The sequence below is a fragment of the Branchiostoma belcheri genome, unplaced genomic scaffold (assembly GCF_001625305.1).
Source record: "Branchiostoma belcheri isolate BF01 breed outbred unplaced genomic scaffold, Haploidv18h27 scaffold1, whole genome shotgun sequence".
NCBI lineage: Eukaryota > Metazoa > Chordata > Leptocardii > Amphioxiformes > Branchiostomatidae > Branchiostoma > Branchiostoma belcheri.
The window spans coordinates 9,213,971-9,236,000 of NW_017802379.1; the positions used below are offsets into that span (position 1 = coordinate 9,213,971).

The 22,030-nt window shown below is 40.1% G+C and overlaps 1 protein-coding gene and 3 pseudogenes across 2 annotated transcripts; 3 read left to right on the forward strand and 1 right to left on the reverse strand.

Moving 5' to 3' along the window:
- The window catches only part of LOC109482393, a 7,130-nt pseudogene extending 3,130 nt beyond the window's left edge, over window positions 1-4,000 (reverse strand).
- A 2,146-nt stretch (window positions 4,001-6,146) lies between these two features.
- LOC109483197 lies at window positions 6,147-8,700 on the forward strand (annotated as a pseudogene).
- Window positions 8,701-11,887: 3,187 nt separating this feature from the next.
- On the forward strand, window positions 11,888-14,916 carry LOC109483293 (annotated as a pseudogene).
- A 684-nt stretch (window positions 14,917-15,600) lies between these two features.
- On the forward strand, window positions 15,601-21,881 carry LOC109482973 (bile salt sulfotransferase-like). 2 transcript variants are annotated; one of them, XM_019785999.1, is made up of 7 exons: window positions 15,601-15,654; window positions 17,616-17,776; window positions 18,261-18,460; window positions 18,952-19,084; window positions 19,906-20,000; window positions 20,465-20,615; window positions 21,050-21,881. In XM_019785999.1, exons 2-7 carry the CDS (start codon window positions 17,617-17,619, stop codon window positions 21,157-21,159), a joined length of 849 nt encoding a protein of 282 aa, XP_019641558.1. In that variant the 5' UTR covers window positions 15,601-15,654; window position 17,616; the 3' UTR covers window positions 21,160-21,881. The 2 variants fall into 2 exon arrangements, with proteins under 2 accessions (XP_019641558.1, XP_019641482.1); XM_019785923.1 differs by lacking the exon at window positions 15,601-15,654 and having other exon boundaries at window positions 17,515-17,776.
- Window positions 21,882-22,030: the final 149 nt, after the last annotated feature.

The following is a 22,030-nucleotide window of genomic DNA, read 5'->3' on the forward strand; positions in this document are numbered from 1 at the left end:
CTTGTCACACGTAGCACACACATGGCTTGAGGCAGAACGCAAAAATGTATCATTTTCCTGCCACAGCGATAACTGTAGAGTAGACAAGCTCTTCGTACGTACCTGAGTTGAATGGACGATATAATCTCGACGGATTAAACCGAAATAGTAACGTAGAAAGATGACCAGAAACCGGAGAAACCTCTGCCACCACGACACGTCTTGTGCACGGTACGGAAGGTTAGGGAATGAGCTCCGCGGAGCTGGAATTTTTAATGAGGCAAAGAGGAGGGAGTTTCTTGTTTCTCGTGACTCCGCGGAGTTTCGGACTTTCCGCGGAGTTTGCATTGCGACGGAAATTTCCCGTGTGCCAGAAAAGGTTCTCTTCCACACCTCTTTGTAGACTGAAAAATTGAAGAAATTCTTCAAAAGATGGCGCTATGTATTCAATGGTATGCCACAGAAAATTATATATAATCAGATTTGGAGGGGGTCCGCATTTTGCGGGGTAGCTAGGCCTTTTTAGCCTTCCTAATCCGTAGGCAACCGATATAAAAATAACAAGCTAATATTGGAAGGTAATCCGATCAATATATATATTTATATTTCTGTACAATTTTGTCGTATGATTTTGCACAATATTTCCCTAACTTCTGCTTGGAGAGAACCTATCATGTGACGTTGACCTGTGGCATGATGTTTCCCTACGTGGCGTGACTAGGCACACATGGTTATGTGAAGGTCAGTCAGGCCTCAACAACCCATGGCGTAAACAGCTTGGTATCTATCAGGTCAGTCATAAATAAATCTTCACATAAGTTTCAGAAGATCACAGCATTACATTTGGAATGTCAAGAAAAACACTTCATAAGTACCAGGGTTGGACAAGTTTTCAAAAATCCACTTGCCTTATCGGGCAAGTACCTGGTCATTTCCACTTGCCCGAACCAACTTTTTACTTGCCCAAAATATGACACATTTCTAAGCATTTTACTACCAGAAAGAGTTTATAATGTTGGATGCTTTATTCATCAAAATTGTTTAAAACTTAGTATTACACTCACATGACAAAAAGAACCTTTATTAAAAAAAGAAAATGGCTTGAACAAACAATATTAACGTGAAAAAATCGTAAGAAAGGCAGCTATTACACTGTAATACCTCATACTGTACATATGTACTTCAAAACCAAAGATATGGCTCTAAATATAATAAGTACCTGTTGGCTCTATTAATATAAAATATATTGGATATAGTATGTAGTAAATAACATATTAACTAACGCTACTTGATCCATTTTGAAAAACCGACACTAATTCCATTATGTATGGCAAAACAACAGGAGAAAATAGTATGCAATTCTAAAATAAAATCCTAAATCATCTCTACAGTCTAACAAGATAATCAATATAAAAATGACAAGCTAACATTGGACAGTAATCCATCTAGGAACAGAAAAGCTCTGTAACAAAAGGTTAGATAAGGCTGGATATACATGTAGTACTTTGCATACTCATTTTCTTCTATTCTATATCAGTGCGTATGCCAGGGGGATGCTACAATCCAGATGTACCATGTACATATGGTAATGTTTTCAAAGAACCAAAAATGAAAACATTCTGAAAGTTTCAACAATCACTGTTTGTTGTACATCGTGAGTTCCTTTCTGATTTCTCCAACACGCTGATTCCTCACTTTCACAATTTAGTCTTGTAGAACATGAATCACGTTTGCCAATCCAAGAAATTCTTTCAATTTTCCTCTATGGTGTCACATGGTCCATCTTTTTCCCCCAGTATGTCATTACAGCTTTCTCACAAGTTTAGGGTTTCTGAAATCTTCGACTTGAGAGTTTGCACTCCTTACACTATGCTTTCATCAATACATCGCTGTAAAGGCTGTCAACTCATCACCCAACTCACTACACGTTCATCAAAACTGGTTCTGTACTACTCACACTTTAATGTTTTTTCACAAGTGAGTCTGCATATGACTCTTCAGATTACCCATCTGACTAAACTGCCTGCTGCACTCCTCACACTTGTAGGGTTTCTCCCCTGTGTGAGTCCGCATATGGCTCTTCAGATTACCCAGGTGACTGAACTGCCTGCTGCACTCCTCACACCTGTAGGGTTTCTCCCCTGTGTGAGTTCGCATGTGTCTCTTCAGAGTACCCAGCTCACTGAACTGTCTGCTGCACTCCTCACACTTGTAGGGTTTCTCCCCTGTGTGAGTCTGCATGTGTCTCTTTAGGTATTACCCAGCTGACTAAACTGCCTGCTGCACTCCTCACATCTGTAGGGTTTCTCTCCTGTGTGAGTTCGCATGTGACTCTTCAGATTACGCAGCTCACTGAACTGCCTGCTACACTCCTCACACCTGTAAGGTTTCTCCCCAGTGTGTATCCGCATGTGACTCTTCAGATGACTCAGATGACTAAACTTCCTGCTGCACTCCTCACACCTGTATGATTTTTTGCCATCTTCCCTGTTGGCAGATCCCCCTTTTGATCCTCTGTTGATGTCATCAGATCCACTGCTATTTGTAGCCATGATAACACAAGCTGAATTCACCTCTGTAGTCCTGGAGAATAAGATGAACATTTAATTGAACAGATAGATGAACAGAGTTTCTGGCTTCGGTAACCATAAATCATGATTAGACATTGTCCCAAAATCTGCACAGAAAAAAAAAACAAGGCATACTTATAAGCATTAGTGCTTGATGTTTTAAGTTTACACTCTTTCATCCTTTATAATCCTGATTATGAACATTTCAAATCAGCCTTCTGGCCACTTTTTATTATGGTCATGAGGTAAGAATCGGACACTTGATATCAGAAGCGTTTAATTATGAGAATAACATAAACTAGAGTTCCATAAGCTCATACCTTTTCCAAAAGAACAGGTTATCTTTCGACGGATGTTTTATGAATGTTTCCAGAGCTCATCGGTTATGCAAATAAGATTCTCATTTGTATGAATCATAACAGCTGATCATATTCTCCTTCCAATGAGTCACATCTTTAACTCAGAGGCCATTCTAGAATTTCCTTAAAAATTATGCTAAAGAGATTCTAATTTGAATAATACATCTAATACATATAATGAAGTAATATATTATATATAATACATCATACAATGAAGTCTGTAGCTGCTACAAACTTGCAGGGGACTGATGCTTGGTGAAGCTTCACTGTTTCCCTTTCGGCAACGTAGGCAGTACTGATCAATAAAATCCTGTGGAAAATGGAAAACATCAGAAAGCTTCCATTCACTGTATCACCCTTAATAGTGGACAAAGTTAAATAGTAGTTACTGTACCACCCCCAACTCCCCCTCATTCAATAACACTACCTGAACAACAGTTAATGATACCCCCCTTGACTCCGATCATGATAGAAACCAGATGTTTAGGCGGGAAGATTACTCGAGGCACATGTGGGGGTTTATAAATGTTTTAACGCACATCAATTTACAAATTCAAAACCAAAATTCCTCTTTCTCTACAAAAATTAACAACGGAGTTTCCAAAAGATAATCTTTAATATTCCCTGTATGACATGCAATAATCTCTGTTGTCTTCAGTTTCAAAATTTTAACGAGTACCCGTAACCCCCTCTAGACCTTCCATTCGGGGTCAACAAAAACAATCTCTAAAAACGGCACAACAAAACACCAAACATGCCTTCAACTTTCAAAATGGATACGCGTGATGTTCCAGGTACACTCTCAAGTTGTTGCTGACAGAATTAATGTTTACAAACACAACGTCGTTGTTTTTAGAGCCAAAAAAATCTTGTCACACAAACTAACCTCCATGCACGCTTGAGACAGAACGCAAAAATGATCAAAAATGTATCATTTTCCTGCCACAGCGATAACTGTAGAGTAGACAAGCTCTTTGTACGTACCTGAGTTGAATGGACGATATAATCTCGACGGATTAAACCGAAATAGTAACGTAGAAAGATGACGAGAAATCGGAGAAACCCCTGCCACACGACACGTCCTGTGCACGGTACGGAGGTTAGGGAATGAGCTCCGCGGAGCTGGAATTTTTAATGAGGCAAAGAGGAGGGAGTTTCTTGTTTCTCGTGACTCCGCGGAGTTTCGGACTTTCCGCGGAGTTTGCATTGCGACGGAAATTTCCCGTTTCGCAGAATCTCTTCCTCTTCCGCACCTCTTTGTAGACTGAAAAATTGAAGAAGCTCTGCAAAATATGGCGCTATGTATTGGCATGCCAAGGAAAATTATATTCCATCAGATCTGGAGGGGGGGGGTGCATTTTGCGGCGTAGTTAGGCATTTTTAGTCTTCGAAATCCGTAGGCAACCGATATAAAGATAACAAGCTAATATTGGACGGTAATCCAATCAATCCAATACATATATATATATATATATACTTCTGTACGATTTTGTCATACATGTATGATACTGCACAATATTTCCCCTAACCTCTGCTTGGAGAGAACCTATCATGTGACGTTGACCTGCAGCTGTGGCATGATGTTTCCCTACGTGGCGTGACTAGGCACTCATGGTTTATGTGAAGGTCAGTCAGGCCTCAACAACCCATGGCGTAAACAGCTTGGTATCTATCAGGTCAGTCATAAATAAATATTCACATATCATGTTCAGATTACATCGACGTTTGAAACGGTACATGTAAAGTTGTCACACATTCCACCCGTACCCCATGTTGGACTGGGGATTTATATAGACAAACGTTGATAGCTGCAACTTGGTCAATGGCGATTATCAGACATTGAACTGTTCATGCATTCTTGAAACATGGTAGAAAACTATAAGGAGCGTGTTATCATTACCTTCGCCAAGAAGGTTATGTTTTCAGTAGCGTTTGTCCGTCTGTCTGTCTGTGAACAGCATAACTCAAGAAGCTTAATATGCATTGTCATGAAACTTGGTAGGTGGGTAGGTCTTGATGAGAGCTAGAAATGATTAGATTTTGAGCCCCCTGGCGGCTTTCCTAGGTACTGCAGCAGAACTTCCGGTTTTGATATCTCGCGATCTGGACATACTAAGGTCACCAATGTTTGGTGGTAGATAGCTCTTGGGGTAGGGAAGAAGTGACATGAGTTTGGACCCCCTAGCGGCTTGTTGTGGAACTGCAGGAGCATTTGTTGAAAAATGTTTGAAGAAGGATAACTCAAGAACCAGTTGGCGGATTGTCATGATTTTTGATTTGTAGGTAGCTGAAGTGATGCTTGACATAATCAATGACAATTATGCAAATCAGGAGCTAATTTGCATAATTAATGAGGAAATTCTATAAATCTGTTTTGCTCGATAATAGGACTATGAAACACTTGTGACATGTAATTGAGAACGAAAAAAAACATCCGAGGATATATATTATGTAAATGAAGACCTATTTTGCATAATTAGGGAATTTTTCATAATTTCATAGTTGTAACTGCTGGGAATTTCATACTTGCCACATTTGGAAGTTAAGTGAAGGCAAACATCAATAAATATAATTTATTCAAATCATTACCTCATTTGCATAATTTATGGGCAAGTCCTATAATAGCCTATAATAGCCTTATCTTCCTTATAGGAAGATAAGGCTGTCATTGGGTGGAGAATATGATCAACTGATACAATCCATGCAAATGAGGCTCTTACTTGCAAAATCAATTATTGAAATTGTATAATTCGTCACCCGCAAGGGTTAACATAATTTGGCGAAGGTATGAGATCGTGGAACTCTTGTTACTTCTTCGTGTGCTGAAGGTACCGACGTTCTTACGGAAGGATTGAAATAGGGACAATTTTACAGGATATGACTATAACCGGGGAGGGGTAATGTTACATGTATATGTATATGTATACAGTGTTCTTCCCTGATGATGCTTTTTATCAGCTAAAGCACTGCACGGTATCCTATCATATTCATAAACTAAAAACCATGTGCAAAGGCACCAGCAAGGAAGGAACAGAACCATTTACGCATGTGTAAAGTATGGAGTTTTGCAGTCTTTGCCAGGCTACAACGACATTAGCTTGTGTTTACACCAGCTCTCGGTCGGGAGTTAATGGCGACAATACGCGGGCTAGCCGCTAGGGGCGCGATTTAGTGAGGCTACAACGATATCGACAACGAAAGTAACGTTGGACTTTTCGCCTTGTAGTATATATTCAGCATGGCATCGTCGCAACAGCGCCTCCTGTCTGAGCCACCACCCTACACGGAGTACCAGGGAATATTGTTTCCAAGTAGTGTTCCAACGGAAAGCCTGGAAGCGATGAAGACTTTTGAGATACGTGACGGTGATGTGGTGATAATAAGCTACCCCAAAAGCGGTAGGTGTCTCTGCAGAAAGCTTAAGGATGTACATTATATGGACTAGCCTTGGACATAAGGACCTCTCTTCCACAACGTTAAAATTGTTGGAATTTTTTTCTATTTTCCGACAAAAAATGTACATGTTTTTTTTTGTGTGTCTGTAAATTTCAGAAAAATCATCAATAGTTGCATTTTCTCCAAGGTCTCAACTGGGTGCTCGAAACTGTGCACAAGATTCTTGGTGGAAAGAAGGAAAATTCGGCACCAAAAGGATCTGAGTTGTGGCCTCTAGGACAGCAAGAACCCAACTATATCCAGCTTCGAGAGAGCCCGTCTCCCCGGCTGATGTTTACACATCTACAAATCCAAATGGCACCTCCAGGCTTGACAGCTCCAGTCAACAAGGTTTAGTTACCTCAAACAGCTTTCTTCACTTTGTACTTTGTACTTTTTCACTTTGACTCTGACTGTTTCTCTGCAATGATCGTACAAATCAGATCCTCATTAAGTATATCAGTTGATCATGTTCTCCACCCAGCCATTCTAGCATTTTCTCATATATTATCATTTATTTGTAGGCCTTCGTTTTCCACAGGCACTACTGTATCTATATATACATATGTGTGTGTGTGTGTGTGTGTGTGTGTGTTTGTGTTTGTGTGTGAGTAGAGAGAGAGAGAGAGAGAGAGAGATAGAGATAGCAAAGATTATGATAACTATATATACATATATACATATATATAACGATGATCTAACGATTGACACATTGATGTATGTGTGTGTGTGCAGGTGAAAGCCATTGTCGTCATGCGAAACCCTAAGGATGTTTGTGTGTCGAGCTACTACTACCTATCAAAACATCCGTTGTTAAAGCCTCCATGATCCAGAATCCTGGGAAAAGCACAGTAAGGACTTTTTGAGTGGAAAAGGTTAGTTTTATATTGAGAGGTGAATAGGATATACCCTTGTAAAGTAACCCATTTCAGACTTGAATTACTTGTTCATTTCTTCGGCTAGGAAGACTTCCCACTTTTATACAATGCCAATTTACTGGTAATATATGCCAAATGCTTATGAAGTGATATTTTCATAGACGAGAGTCATACTGCCAACAGATATTTAGAGCTTTATAAATTAAATGCAAATGTACGTCTTCTATGAGTGGTGATGTTCACCTTTATGGCACAAATATGAAATTTCGATCATTGACCTCTATTTGCTCTGACATTTTTGTATCAACAATGTAAAATAGGCCCCTATTTGTATGCAGTACCTGCATGTCGTGCCCTGGTATGAATCTGGTGTGATTATATTAATCTAATAATCTGATGCAACATATATAGTTATTGGTTTATATTCGTTACGTTAGAGACCAATATACATGTCAAACATTTTTCATCACAGTAACCTTTGGTGACTACTTTGACCACGTGCTGGGCTGGTGGCAAAAGAAAGATGACCCCCACTTCCTTTTTGTCAAGTACGAAGATATGAAAAAGGTAAAGGAAGCGTATAGTGTATACATGGGGGAATGGAATTAACAAAAATTATATGGAATATTATCAATATCGTCAGTTTTTATTTAAAAAAAGGTGCAGTGCACACGAAACACATAAGACAACGATATCACGTTGTGAAGTGACTGGTCATTAATTATCCTGATGAAGGCGACAGTGGTCGCTGAAAATTTGATCTCTCTGTAAATTGTGTGTTGGAATAAAGTTCAACTTTTTACTATGATTACTACCAACACAGATAAACTTTCATGATAACATTAGACAACGTTTACGTCTCATGGGACTTCAACGTTGACATATTTCCCACAATGCAGAACGCTGCAGTCGTAATTCTTTACACATGTATTTGTCCTTGCTTGCAGGATTTTCGCCTGTGGGTGAAAACTATAGCAGCCTTTTTGGAGAAAGAACTGACCGATGCAGACATGGACCGTGTGCTGACCAGTTGCAGCTTGGAATCAATGAGAAAGAGGTTGGCAGAGTCCTTATACTGGAGAAAGGACATTGTCAGGAAAGGTAAACTTGATCCATGTTTCTGTTCTGTTTGTCGGAAATATTGTATATCAAAATAAATGTAGGAAAACACAGTCTTCTTTTCCTCCTTTGAATGGATAATAGAATCTTGACCTTGTCTAGTTCATACTAGTAACGTTAACGTTATTCATAACGTCATCGCAATGACAGAAAAGTTTTGTGATGTTTTGTAAAATACTCATGCTTTACTTGCTTAATGTTTGCTTCTATCCCCAATATTGGCAATAACCTTCGAATTCTGTCTCCCATGGTATCGTCGGAGACTGGAAGAACCACTTCTCGGCAGAGGAAAGCGACAACTTTGACCAAAAGTACCGTAAACGGATGGAAGGTTCAGGGCTGGAGTTTGATTTCGAGTAGCTGAATAAACAATTAGCAGCAAGTACATCCGAATAGAAAAATGGTAATCACAATTAACAAGAGATATGCGATTTAAAAACCCCTTCTGTGTGTATCTAACTCATAATGTTAAAAACGACTGCTGACAATTTCAGACATCACAATAACAGCAATGTTCCTAGTAACGCTATATGACAATAAACGAAAACGGCTTGAACAATGTTAACAGTATATATTGAAAAAAAGGGCACCGATTACACCGAAACATGAGGCTCTTTAATAAGTACCTATTGTTGGCTCTAAGTTGGCTCTATTGCCTAAAAATATATTGGATATGGTATGTAGTACATAACAGCACTAAACCTCTTTTATCAACTAACTACCAACACTAATTTTATCATCTATGGTAAAACAACATGAGAAAATAGTTAGCTATGCAAAAATAAAATCCTAAAACATCTCTACAGACCAACAGGATAATCAATATGAATATAAGCTAATATTGGACGGTATTCCATCTAAAAACAGCAAAAGTCCTGCTCTGTAACAAAACAACTTGAGGCTGGTTAGATTAGGCTGGATATATACGCAGTACTTTGCATCCTGATTATCTTCTATATCAGTGCAATTTTAATGCTATGCCAGGGAATGCTACAGTCCAGATGTACCACACATGGCAATGTTTAAAAAAATTAGAATATTTTGATACAGTTTCAACAATCACTCTTAGTCATGATGATTTCTTGCAGAACATGACATTCCCACATCATATATTTGTCAATCGCAGAAATTCTTTCAATTTTCTTGTATGGTGTCACCTGTTCCATCTTCAATGTATATCATTACGGCCTTCGGGGCAAAGGCCACCAAATGGCGCATGCCCAGAGGGCCCAGTGTGAGACCCCTTTGATAACCGCATCCAAACCAACTGAAAACATCCTTTTTTTGGTATGTGTTTATAAATGGTGGCATTTTCCAGCTGGAGAGTTATTTCTATTTCTATTAACTTGAAAAAACTGGCTGTTAGGGTTGTTTTGGCTGCTTGATAGGTTCTAAAACTAATCCCATCTTCTTGTCTTTTGGTGGTCTTCAAGGGGGTCAGAGGTCATGCTGCCAGTGTTTCATTTGCCGTGCCAGGTTGCGCTGGTCAAAAAGTGAAAATTTTGGACTAAATGGACAATTTGGAAGTTGGACTACCCTGTCAATATGTGTTTGCAATAGTTGAACACTCAAGTAGGTGATTGTTGACAGCTCAGTTCTTAGATGTTTTCCATATATTCCAATAGGGGCTGGAATTAGTGGGCTGTGCCCTTCGCACAAGTTTAGGTATTCTAAAATCTTCCACTTGAGAATTTGCACTCGTTGGATTTGGTCCGAGTCGGCCCATTTTCCGTCACTATAATAGTATTCCCCACCTTGGTGACTGAAAACGGGGCATATGATACTCCACAAGATTCCCCCTAACCTCTGCTTGGAGAGAACCAAATTGGATCTCTGTGGTCTTGACCGTTCACCACGTGACTAGACACATAGGTCATCAGTTCAGTCAGACCTATTCAACAACCCATGGCGTAAACAGCTTCAACCTCTGCTTGGAGAGAACCTATCATGTGAACTTTGACTTGACTTGACTTGTAACCTGTGGCATGATGTTTCCCTACGTGGTGTGACTAGGCACACATGGTTATGTGAAGGTCAGTCAGGCCTCAACAACCCATGGCGTAAACAGCTTGGTATCTATCAGGTCAGTCATAGATAAATCTCAATCTTCACATATCATGTTCAGATTACATCGACGTTTGAAACGGTACATGTACAGTTGTCACACATTCCACCCGTACCCCATGTTGGACTGGGGATTAGACAAACGTTGATAGCTGCACCTTGGTCAATGACGATTATCAGACATTTAACTGTTCGTGTATTCTTGAAACATGGTAGAAAACTATAAGGAGTCGTGTGTTGAAGGTAGCGACGTTCTTACGGAAGGATATAGCGTAACGTAGGGACAATTTTACAGGATATGACTCTAACCTAAGAACCCCCTTGCAGGCCCTCCTACACGGTAGCATGCCCGCTCAGGGAAGGAACAGAACCTTAAGCATGTTTAAAGTAAGGAGATTTTTTTTAGAGTCAAGCTCTTTGTCAGGCTACAACCAGGCTACAACGATCAGTTTGTGTTTACACAAGCTCTCGGTCGGGGGTTAATGGCGGCAACGCGCGGGCTGTGACGCGCCGGATTGAGTACTTAGAATGCTCCATACAATAAGTCGTAGTACGGTCACGATACGTCAAATGAGACCATAGAATGTATCTTCGTAATGAGGAAGGTACAGAGAACCTTGTGTAGTTCAAACAATGACTTCAACTTATACTGCATCCACGGATTAACGCGTCAAAGTTCGCCCTTACTCAGAATTTAGGCGGTTTCCGCCATGTTGTTTTAGACAGAAATACGCACTACATGCGGGTTTCGTGGCACCCGGTTGCGCATCTGTTTCCGGGTTACACTATCGAGTACACAGTGTCAAACGACTTGGAGTATTATGGAGTAAATTAGTACTCGACAAATTACGAGATTTCATAGGATGTCACATTGAACAGCAACATACGAGTATAAATCGTTCAGACTGTATAGTCACGCACTTATAATGGAAACATTTTCTGTCTAAAAACTGTGTCAATGGCACGACACACTGCCAAACTTATTATGCCAACTTATATATTATTTAGTTCCAACTTTGTTCCAAAAACGGTGTCAATGATATGACACACTCAGTTGAACGTACACTGTTTAGGGTATATAGTCACGCACTAATATATAATTTCTCTATAAAATTAGTGCATGACTATGCAGTACAAACAGTGTACATACTCAGTGAAAGTTGACCATTGACACAGTTTTTGGAAGGCAAATTCTCCGTCATAATTGCGTGCATGTACAGTCTAAACAGTGAATACTGAGAGGATATATACGACTTTCGGACGGAAAAGTCCTCCGACATAACTGCATGAATATACAATTTAAATACTGTGTGTGTCATACAATTCACAAAGTTTTAGAACGGAAAAGTTTTCCTCTATAAAATAAGTGTTTGACTATACAGTCCAAACAGTGTACCAGGAGCGCGATTTAGTCAGGCTACAACGATGTACGCGATATGGACAACAAAAGTAATGTTGGTCTTTTGGGCTTGTAGTATTCAGCATGGCATCGTCTCAACAGCGTCCACTGTCCGGACCACCTCCCTACGTGGAGTACCAGGGAATATTGTTCCCAAGTAGCGTTCCAAAGGAAAACCTGGAAGTGATGAAGACTTTTGAGATACGTGACGGTGATGTGGTGATTGTAAGCTACCCCAAAAGCGGTAGGTGTCTCTTCAGAAAGCTTAAGGATGTACATTAGATGCACAATATTATATGGACTAGCCATATAATGTGCCTCTTTTCCACTGTTGCCATACACCACGTTAAATTGGGGGATTTTTTTTTATTTTCAGACAAAAAATGTGCATGTAGGTTGTGATATTAGGGCACAATGCTGTATACTCGAACTATGGGATACGGGATTGTGTGGAAAGGTAATCTCCAGGCACATGATGGCGTGGATAGGTAATCTCCTAGCAATTTGTAACCTGTGTAAAATGGATCCTTTTGATGTCTCATCAATACCTACCCACCTACCAAGTTTCATGATAATTCACTGTGATACATGAAGCTTCTTGAGTCATCGTGCTAAACCACATACATCCATACATGAGTGCATACCATTACATAAAAACATAACATTCTGGCCAAGGTAATTAAACATTTCACGAGTAAAAAATGTAATCACGTAAATTTCATCAATATCATCAATAGTTACATTTTTTCCAAGGTTTCAACTGGATGTTCGAAACTGTGCACAAGATTCTTGGTGGAAAGAAGGAAAGTTCAGCACCAATAGGAGTTGAGTTTTGGACTCCAGGAGAACAAGAACCCAACTATATCCGGCTTCGAGACAGCCCGTCTCCTCGGCTGATGGTTACACATCTACCAGTCCAAGTGGCACCTCCAGGCTTGACAGCTCCAGTCACCAAGGTTTAGTTACCTCATACAGCTTTCCTCACTTCGTATTTTGTACTTTTTCACTTTGACTCTGAATGTTTCTCTGCAATGATCATACAAATCAGATCCTCATTAAGTATATCAGTTGATCATATTCTCCACCCATATATGTGTGTGTGTGTGTGTGTGTAGTGTGTGTGAGTAAAGAGAGAGAGAGAGAGAGATAACGAAGATAACGATGATCTAACTATATATACATATATATAACGATGATCTAACGATTGACACATTGATGTATGTGTGTGTGTGCAGGTGAAAGCCATTGTCGTCATGCGAAACCCTAAGGATGTTTGTGTGTCGAGCTACTACTACCTATCGAAACATCCGTTGTTAAAGCCTCCAGAATCCTGGGAAAAGCACAGTAAGGACTTTTTGAGTGGAAAAGGTTAGTTTTATATTGAGAGGTGAATAGGATGAAAACAAAACAGTTCATTTCTTCGGCTAGGAAGACTTCCCACTTTTATACAATGCCAATTTACTGGTAATATATGCATAATATATGAAGTGATATTTTTATAGACGAGAGTTTGGAAACTCGTACTGCCAATAGATATTTAGAGCTTTATAAATTAATTGCAAATGTACGTCTTCTATGCGTGGTGATGTTCACCTTTATGGCACAAATATGAAATTTCGATCATTGACCTCTATTTGCTCTGACATTTTTGTATCAACAATGTAAAATAGGCCCCTATTTGTATGCAGTACCTGCTTGTCGTGCCCTGGTATGAATCTGGTGTGATTATATTAATATGATAATTTGATGCAATATAGTTATTTATCTATTTTATCTATTTATGTATTCGTTACGTTAGAGACAAATATACATGTTATCCTTTTTCATCACAGTAACCTTTGGTGACTACTTCGACCACGTGCTGGGCTGGTGGCAAAAGAAAGATGACCCCCACTTCCTTTTTGTCAAGTACGAAGACATGAAGAAGGTAAAGAAAGCGTGTATTCGTGAGAGAATGAAAGCAACAAAAATCATATGGAATGTTATCAATATCGTCAGCATCTATAAAAAGGTGCAGTGCACACAAAACACATAAGACAACGAGATCACGTTGTGAAGTGATCGGTCATTAATTATGATGGCAACAGTGGTCGCTGAAAATTTGATCTCTCTGTAAATTGTGGGTTGGAATAAAGTTCAACTTTTTACTATGATTACTACCAACACAGATAAACTTTCATGATAACATAAGACAACGTTTACGTCTCAGGGGACTTCAACTTTGACATATTACCCACAATGCAGAACGCTGCAGTCGTAATTCTTTACACATTTATTTGTCCTTGCAGGATTTTCGCCTGTGGGTGAAAACTATTGCAGCTTTTTGGAGAAAGAACTGACCGATGCAGACATGGACCGTGTGCTGACCAGTTGCAGCCTGGAATCAATGAGAAAGAGGTTGACAGAGACGTCCTTATACTGGAGAAAGGACATTATCAGGAAAGGTAAACTTGATCAATGTTTCTATTCTGTTCTGTTTGTCGGAAATATTGTATGTCAAAATAAAATGTAGGTAAAGTCAATGTCTTTTCCTCCTTTGACTGAATAGTAAAATTTTGACCTTGTCTAGTTTATACTAGTAACGTTATTCATAACGTGATCTCAAAAACAGAACAATGTTGTCATATTTTGTCAAATACTGAGTCATGCTACATGATTAGTTTTTGCTCCTATCCCCAATCTCTTTCGAATTCTGTCTCCCAAGGTATTGTTGGAGACTGGAAGAATCACTTCTCGGCCAAGGAGAGCGACACGTTTGACCAAAAGTACCGTAAACGGATGGAAGGTTCAGGGCTGGAGTTTGAGTTCTAGTAGCTTAATAAACAAAAAGAAAGTACATCCGAAAAGAAAAATGGTAATCACAACAAGAAATATGAGGTTAAAAAAAAACCTCTGTATGTATGTAATGAATGATATTAAAAACGACTCATGACAATTTCAGACATCACAATAACAGCAATGTTACTAGTAACGCTATATGACAATAAACGAAAACGGCTTGAACAAACAATGTCAACAATAGAAATTGAAAAAAAGGCACCGATTACTACTTACCTCATCCAAATGTACTCTAAAACCAAAGATAAGGCTCTATAATAAGCTGTTGGCTCTATTGCTGCAAAATATATTAGATATGGCATGTAGTACATACCAGCACTAACCCTCCTTTATCCATTTCAACTACCAACACTAATTCTATCATCTATGGTAAAACAACAGGAGAAAATAGTTAGCTATGCAAAAATAAAATCCTAAAACTTCTCTACAGGCAAACAGGATAATCAATATAAATATGAACTAAAAGAACTTTGGGCTGGTTAGATTAGGCTGGATATACATGCAGTACTTTGCATCCTGATTTATCAGTGCAATTTTATTGCTATGCCAGGGAATGCGATCCAGATGTACCACACATGGTAATGTTTTCTAAGAACCAAAAATCTAAACATTTTGATACAGTTTCAACAATCACTGTTTGTAGCATATCCTGAGTTCCTTTTTGATAACTGTTGATTCCTCACTGACACAATCACTCTTAGTCATGATGATGTCTTGCAGAACATGAAATTCCCACATCATATTTGTCAATCCCAGAAATTCTTTCAATTTTCCTGTATGGTTTCACCTGGTCCATCTTTTGTATATCTTGACGAAATCTTCTACTTGAGGATTTGTACTCGTTCGAATCTGTCCCAGTCGAAGATTGTGACCTATCATCGTAGGTCATTAGTTCAGTCAGACAACTCATGACCCTTAATGACTTAATTAATACTAAAGTAGGTCAAAGTTCAGTCAGACAACCCATGGCGTAAACAGCTTGGATCTTGGGTGTTACGTTACTTATCTATCAGGTCAGTCATAACTCTTAGCCTATCACCATATGTTCAGTTTACATCGACGTTTGAAACGGTACATGTAAAGTTGTCACACATTCCACCCCATGTTGGGACTGGGAAATAGACATACAAACAGCTGCAACTTGGTCAATGACGATTATCAGACATTTAACTCAACAGTCCATGTATTCTTCAGACATGGTAGAAAAGTATATTAAGTAGTGTGTTATCATTACTTTTTCGTGTGTTGAGGGTAGCGACGCTCTTACGGAAGGATTGAAATATAGCGCCACGTAAGGACAATTTTACAGGATATGACTCTAACCGGCGAGGGGGTACATGTTTATGTATACATACAGTGGTCTTCCCTGATAATTTTTATCAGCTAAAGCACTGCACGATATATAATATCGTATATAATGCTTAGGTCACAATTCAAGAAAGGGGCCCGCTCGGCGCGTGTTCGGCGTGTTTTTTGGCACTACCGAACGGGACCTGGACGGAGACCGGCGGGCTTCCCGACGGCTGCCGGCCTATTTTTGGCCCCGCGCGGTCGCCGAATCGATTTTAACTCAGAGTTAAAATCACTTCGGGCCCCGTTCGGCGAAATACGCCGAAGCGACGCCGTAACCTCACTGCCCGGGACCCGTCGGGCGGCCGAACAGGCACCTGCCTAAGATTATGACGTCATATGTGCTGATCAGTGCATAAGGTGGTAAGGAAAATGGGGTTATATGGGACATATGTAAACTCCTTGTTCAGGCTACGTCGCACAGTTCAACACGCGTGTGTTACACCGTGTACTTGTGTGTGTTACACCGTATACTTGTGTGTCAGAATGCCGATGGGCAGCCGAGACGATAGCCCGGCATACATGTACTTCAGAACAGTGACATTGTGTTGTATGTGGGCTGCGCTAACTACCATGGACTAACTACCATGGACTACCATGGACTAGAACCAGACCAGAGCATCGAAAGACGTGTTTTTTTTTTAGAACAGGCGAAAATCAATGCGCGCGCGGATGTCATCCAAGGATCGGTAGCTGTTCCCGGTCGCCAGGAAACGTAGGGTAATGGCGAGTTTTAGGCCTGCTGGCAAGGGCTGTCTGGCACTGGAAAGAATTAAACAGAAGTGTTACATACAGACTGGACTGTAATATCTAAATTTGCTGTTATTATATAACATTATGGATACATTAAAATGTGTCAAGAAGTAGAGGGCATTCACCAAAAAAGCACTTGCTCAGGACTTTTCTCGATGGATGGGCCTACACGTTGTAGGGGGTCGTGAAACATCTACTAGTATTTAAAGTCGCAATGATGGCAGGCAGTGTAGCGCTTATATATATATATATACCGGCTTACAAACACGACGGGATCCCGCCAGGGACGCGCCAGGATCCTCCCTGGACCCCGCCAGGGACCTGACAGCTGCCCGGCCGAACTGTAAAAGCCGGTCGGCACCCTACCGCAAGCCGCACGGGTCAAGACGGGAGACTGACCAGGCACCGGACGGGTCCCTGACAGAAACCGGCCGCCAAGGGGACCAAAAGTTTATGAATATTAATTAGAAGCCACCGGCCGGAGCACAACCAGGCCCCGACAGGGAGCCGTAAAGGAACATTTAATTGTGACCCTGACAGTCGGCGCACGCTCGGCGTCATGACGCCGGCCGGCGTCTACACCGAGGACATGCCGAACGGGCGCCGTTTCAAATGTGACCTAAGCATAAGGCATGCGCAAAGGCACGAGCTAGGGGAGGAACAGAACCTTCACACGTTTAAAGTAAGGATTTTTTCTGCAGTGAAGCCCCTCTTTGCCAGGCTACATTAACAACGATATTAGTTTGTGTTTACACAAGAACTCGGTCGAGAGTTTATAGCGACAACGCTCGGGTAGGCCGCTAGGAGCGCGATTTAGTCAGGCTACAACGATATGGACAACAATAGTAATGTTCAACTTTTCGGCTTGCAGCATGGCATCGTCGCAACAGCGTCCACTGTCCGAGCCACCACCCTACGTGGAGTACCAGGGAATATTGTTCCCAAGTAGCGTTCCAAAGGAAAGCCTGGAAGTGACGAAGACTTTTGAGATACGTGACGGTGATGTGGTGATTGTAAGCTACCCCAAAAGCGGTAGGTGTCGCATACAAGATCTGTATACTCCGCTACTTCTATTGGTAGAATGCAATGCAAACATGTAGTTCATGAACAAATATACCATTCTATTCTTGACGAAATATCTGGCATTCTTATTCTTGAGTTTAGTTGGTTCGAATTCAATGTCAAATAAGGCTCAAAATTGAATACCCCTTGGCGAGTCTTTCCCCACGTCCCTACATTTACGTATATCGTAATGTTGTGCGTAATAAGAAGGTTAAGAATACATGTATATCTGGACATCCGTATTTCGTTACCTAATCTTGCCTCTAACTCAACTTTCTATCTTCTTACAAACAAAGGCTGCTAGAGAAGCCCGCTTGTCACTCAAAAACGAGTCACATCAACATCTACTTAAGTAGATAGCTGTAATATCAAAGTGGGTGTTGTGATCCTAGTTCAGCGTTGCTTCATCCCCAATCACGTGTTGCTCTACGTTAATTGTTGCGTTTTCTCCAAGGTTTAAACTGGATGTTCGAAACTGTGCATAAAATTCTTGGTGGAAAGAAGGAGGATTCGTCACCTCTAGGACCTGAGTATTGCCCTCCAGGACAAAAACCCTGGTATATCCAGCTTCGAGAGACTCCATCGCCTCGACTGATGTATACACATTTACAAGTCCAACTGGCACCTCCAGGCTTGACAGCTCCAGTCACCAAGGTTTGGCATCGCTACCTTTACAGCATTTTGTTACCTCAAACATTCTTTATTCCTTTTTGTACGGCACTTGTTACTTCCGGGACGGAAGTACTGTTTTGGGTGGTGTTAGGTTTGTATGTTGGGGTTCCGAAATGAGTGTAATAGTGATCGTACGTTTCGTCATACAACCGTGTGTGTAACAATGCGCCGCATTACGGAATTCATCAACGCTAGGCATATCTACTTCCAAGAAGTTTGAATGGAATAGTCGATTGTTTTGGACAGAAAAGTCACTTGTTTCTCATGTATGTTTGTCGTATATGTTGTATGTTGCAATTAGCCTTCGGTCTTAAATTTGTAAAATAAATATATATCTATATATATAACAAAAGAAATCCAACAATATTGAAAATAATACCAAAAGAAGATGTCCCAATATATACGTATGATGAAACTGAAAAGTCCACGTCAAACGAATATTGGTCATAACGATGATACATATCACACTATAGGTGAAGACCATTGTCGTCATGCGAAACCCTAAGGATGTTTGTGTGTCCTACTACTACTACCGGCAGAAAAGGCCGACATTTAAGTCTCCAGAATCTTGGGAACAGCACTGTAAGGACTTTCTGAATGGGAAAGGTGAGATCTTTATTGAGCGGTGACATATATGTATTATTTGCATAATTGGTATCTAGTGATATTCCACTTGCCATATATTATAAACATTTCATGTATCAAAGTCACATGATGTAAAACACTGGAATTACAGCATTTCTTCATTAATTATGCAAATGAAGTCATAATTTTCATAATTTGCATCTAATAATGAAGATCTCTGTCTAACCTACCCACATAGGAAAAATCATAAAAATACATTGTTTCTTTGTGAATTTATCTGCTCTGAAAGGTTTCGCCAGAAGCCCCCCCCCCCTTGCAGTTCCAGAACAAGTTGCTAAGGGGACCAAACCCACACCACTTATTACTGACAGGTAAAGCTATCCACCACTCAAAAATCAGACCATAGCATGTCCAGGACAAAAGATACAAAAAAACGGACGTTATACTGCAGTCACCAGGAGGCCAAAACTCGACCTTGACCTTTACCTACCCACATACCAAATATCATCCGAAGGTTCAAAAGTCATGCTGGCCGCAAATGTCCGGAAGCATAAACGCACAGACAGACAGACAAACAAACAGACAAACACAGACAGACACACCAAAAACAATACCTCCATTTGACTACCTCACTTTGCAAGTCTCCGATCAGGCCTAGGGTCCTGTTTATGTGGTTTCCCATTTACAAATCCTAAATTTCAAATCAATCCATCAACTAAAGTAACATGAATCAAACTTGAAAAGTTGTCCAAGCAAATATCATAAAAATTCAGATCTCGGAGTCTCTACCCTGACATGTTCATGTACATGTACAGGTCAATCCTTTTTTTTTTTCATCACAGTGCCGTATGGTGACTACTTTGACCATGTGCTGGGCTGGTGGCAAATGAAAGATGACCCCCACTTCCTTTTTGTCAAGTACGAAGATATGAACAAGGTAAAGGATTCATATTATATATCAACGTACTCATGGGAGAATCGTATGAGAAAATTATATATATATAGAATATGACATACACACTGTATATTTTTAGGATTACCTACCGTCAGTATCAATAAGTAGGTTCACAATTACGAATGCACCTGTAGTGTCAAAGGTGCATTTCGTGGTGTGGTGAAGCCATAATGACGATTTGCGGGGGTCATGTGAACTGCAGACGATGCACAGTACCGGGTCGTTTAATACAGGATCCAGGCGCGAATTGACCCGGTACCCCGGCCTAACAAACATCCTAAATCAAATTATACGGTCTCAACCCCGATGCATTCCTCTACAATTCAGCATAGTTTTCACCACGCTATCCTGCAAGAAAGAATCTCGACAGCTATCTCAAGTACTGTACCCGAACTACTTTTTGTTCGCCCATAAATACTGTGTGCTGCGACCTTGCTCGTTTGCAGGATTTTTGCTCGGCAGTGAAGACTGTAGCAGCCTTCTTAGGGAAAGAACTGACCGATGAAGACCTGACCCGTGTGCTGACCAGTTGCAGTTTTGAGTCAATGAGAAAGAGGTTTGCAGAGTCTACGTGGAGGAAGGACATGGTCAGGAAGGGTAAAAAAAATCAATGTTTTTGTTAAATGTTCACTTTGTCGGATATATTGCCAATCAAAATAAATCTAGGAAAGCAGTCGTCTTTTCCTCCTTTGTGACTGAATAACAGAATCTTGACCTTGTCTAATTTATAATAGTAACGTTATTCAAAACGTCATCGCAATGAGCGAAAAGTTTTGTGATATTTCGTCAAATACCCATGCTAGTGGATACTAGCTGAAAGTTACTACCTAGTGGATACTAGCTGAAACGTCTGACGTTTTCAAAATCATATCCAGTTGCTTGAGTAACTGCTTTTTTGGCGTATCGTATTACCTGGATGTCTAACCTTCATCGACGTACCCATGCTAGTTGCTTACTGTGTTTGCTTCTGGTTGAAAACAAAGAAACAAAATAAAACAGGGTGTGATGACCATTACCTTCTGTCTCCCAAGGTGTTGTTGGAGACTGGAAGAACCACTTCTCGGCAGAGGAAAGCGACAAGTTTGACGAAAAGTACCGTAAACGGATGGAAGGTTCAGGGCTGGAGTTTGAGTTCGAGTAGCTGAATAAACAGCTTGTACATCCAAATAGAATAATGGTATCAATAACAAGAGACCTGAGATTCTAAACCTCCAGTATTCTACGGTATATCTAATGCATAATGTTGAAAACGGCTGCTGACAATTTCAGACAGCAATGTTACTAGTAAGTAGTAACATTATATGACAAAAAGAACCTTTATTTTAACAAAAACGAAAACGACTTGAACAATGTTAACATAATAAAAACTGTAAAAGGCACCTATTACTACTTTTCTCATACATATGTACTTCAAAACCAAAGATAAGGCTCTATACTAAGTACCTAGGCCTGTTGGCTCTATTGCTACCAAATATACTGGATACAGTAGTACTAATAAACTAACAGCACTAGCCCTCACCTATCCATTTTCAACTACCAACAATGATCTATATGGCAAAACAAAAGGATAAAACTGTATGCTATCCTAAAACATCTCTACAGTCTAACCGATATAAAGGTAACAAGGTAATATTGGATGGTAATCCATCTAAGAACAGAAAAAGTCCTGCTCGGTAACAGAGGAACTAGGTTAGATTAGGCTGGATATACATGCATTACTTAATATCCTCTTCATCTTCTATATCAGTGCAATTTTAATGCTATAATGCCAGGCAGGGAATGCTACAATGTACCACACACAAAAATGTTTTCAAAGAACCAACAATAAAAAATATTTTGACACAGTTTCCACAATCACTCTTACTTAGTCGTGATGATTTCTTGTAGAACATGAATTTCCCACATCATGGTCCATCTTTCTTACCATTATGGCCTTCTCTTAAGTTTAGGGTTTAGGTATTCTAAAATCTTGAGAGTTTGTACTATACTCACACTCACTACATGTATACTAG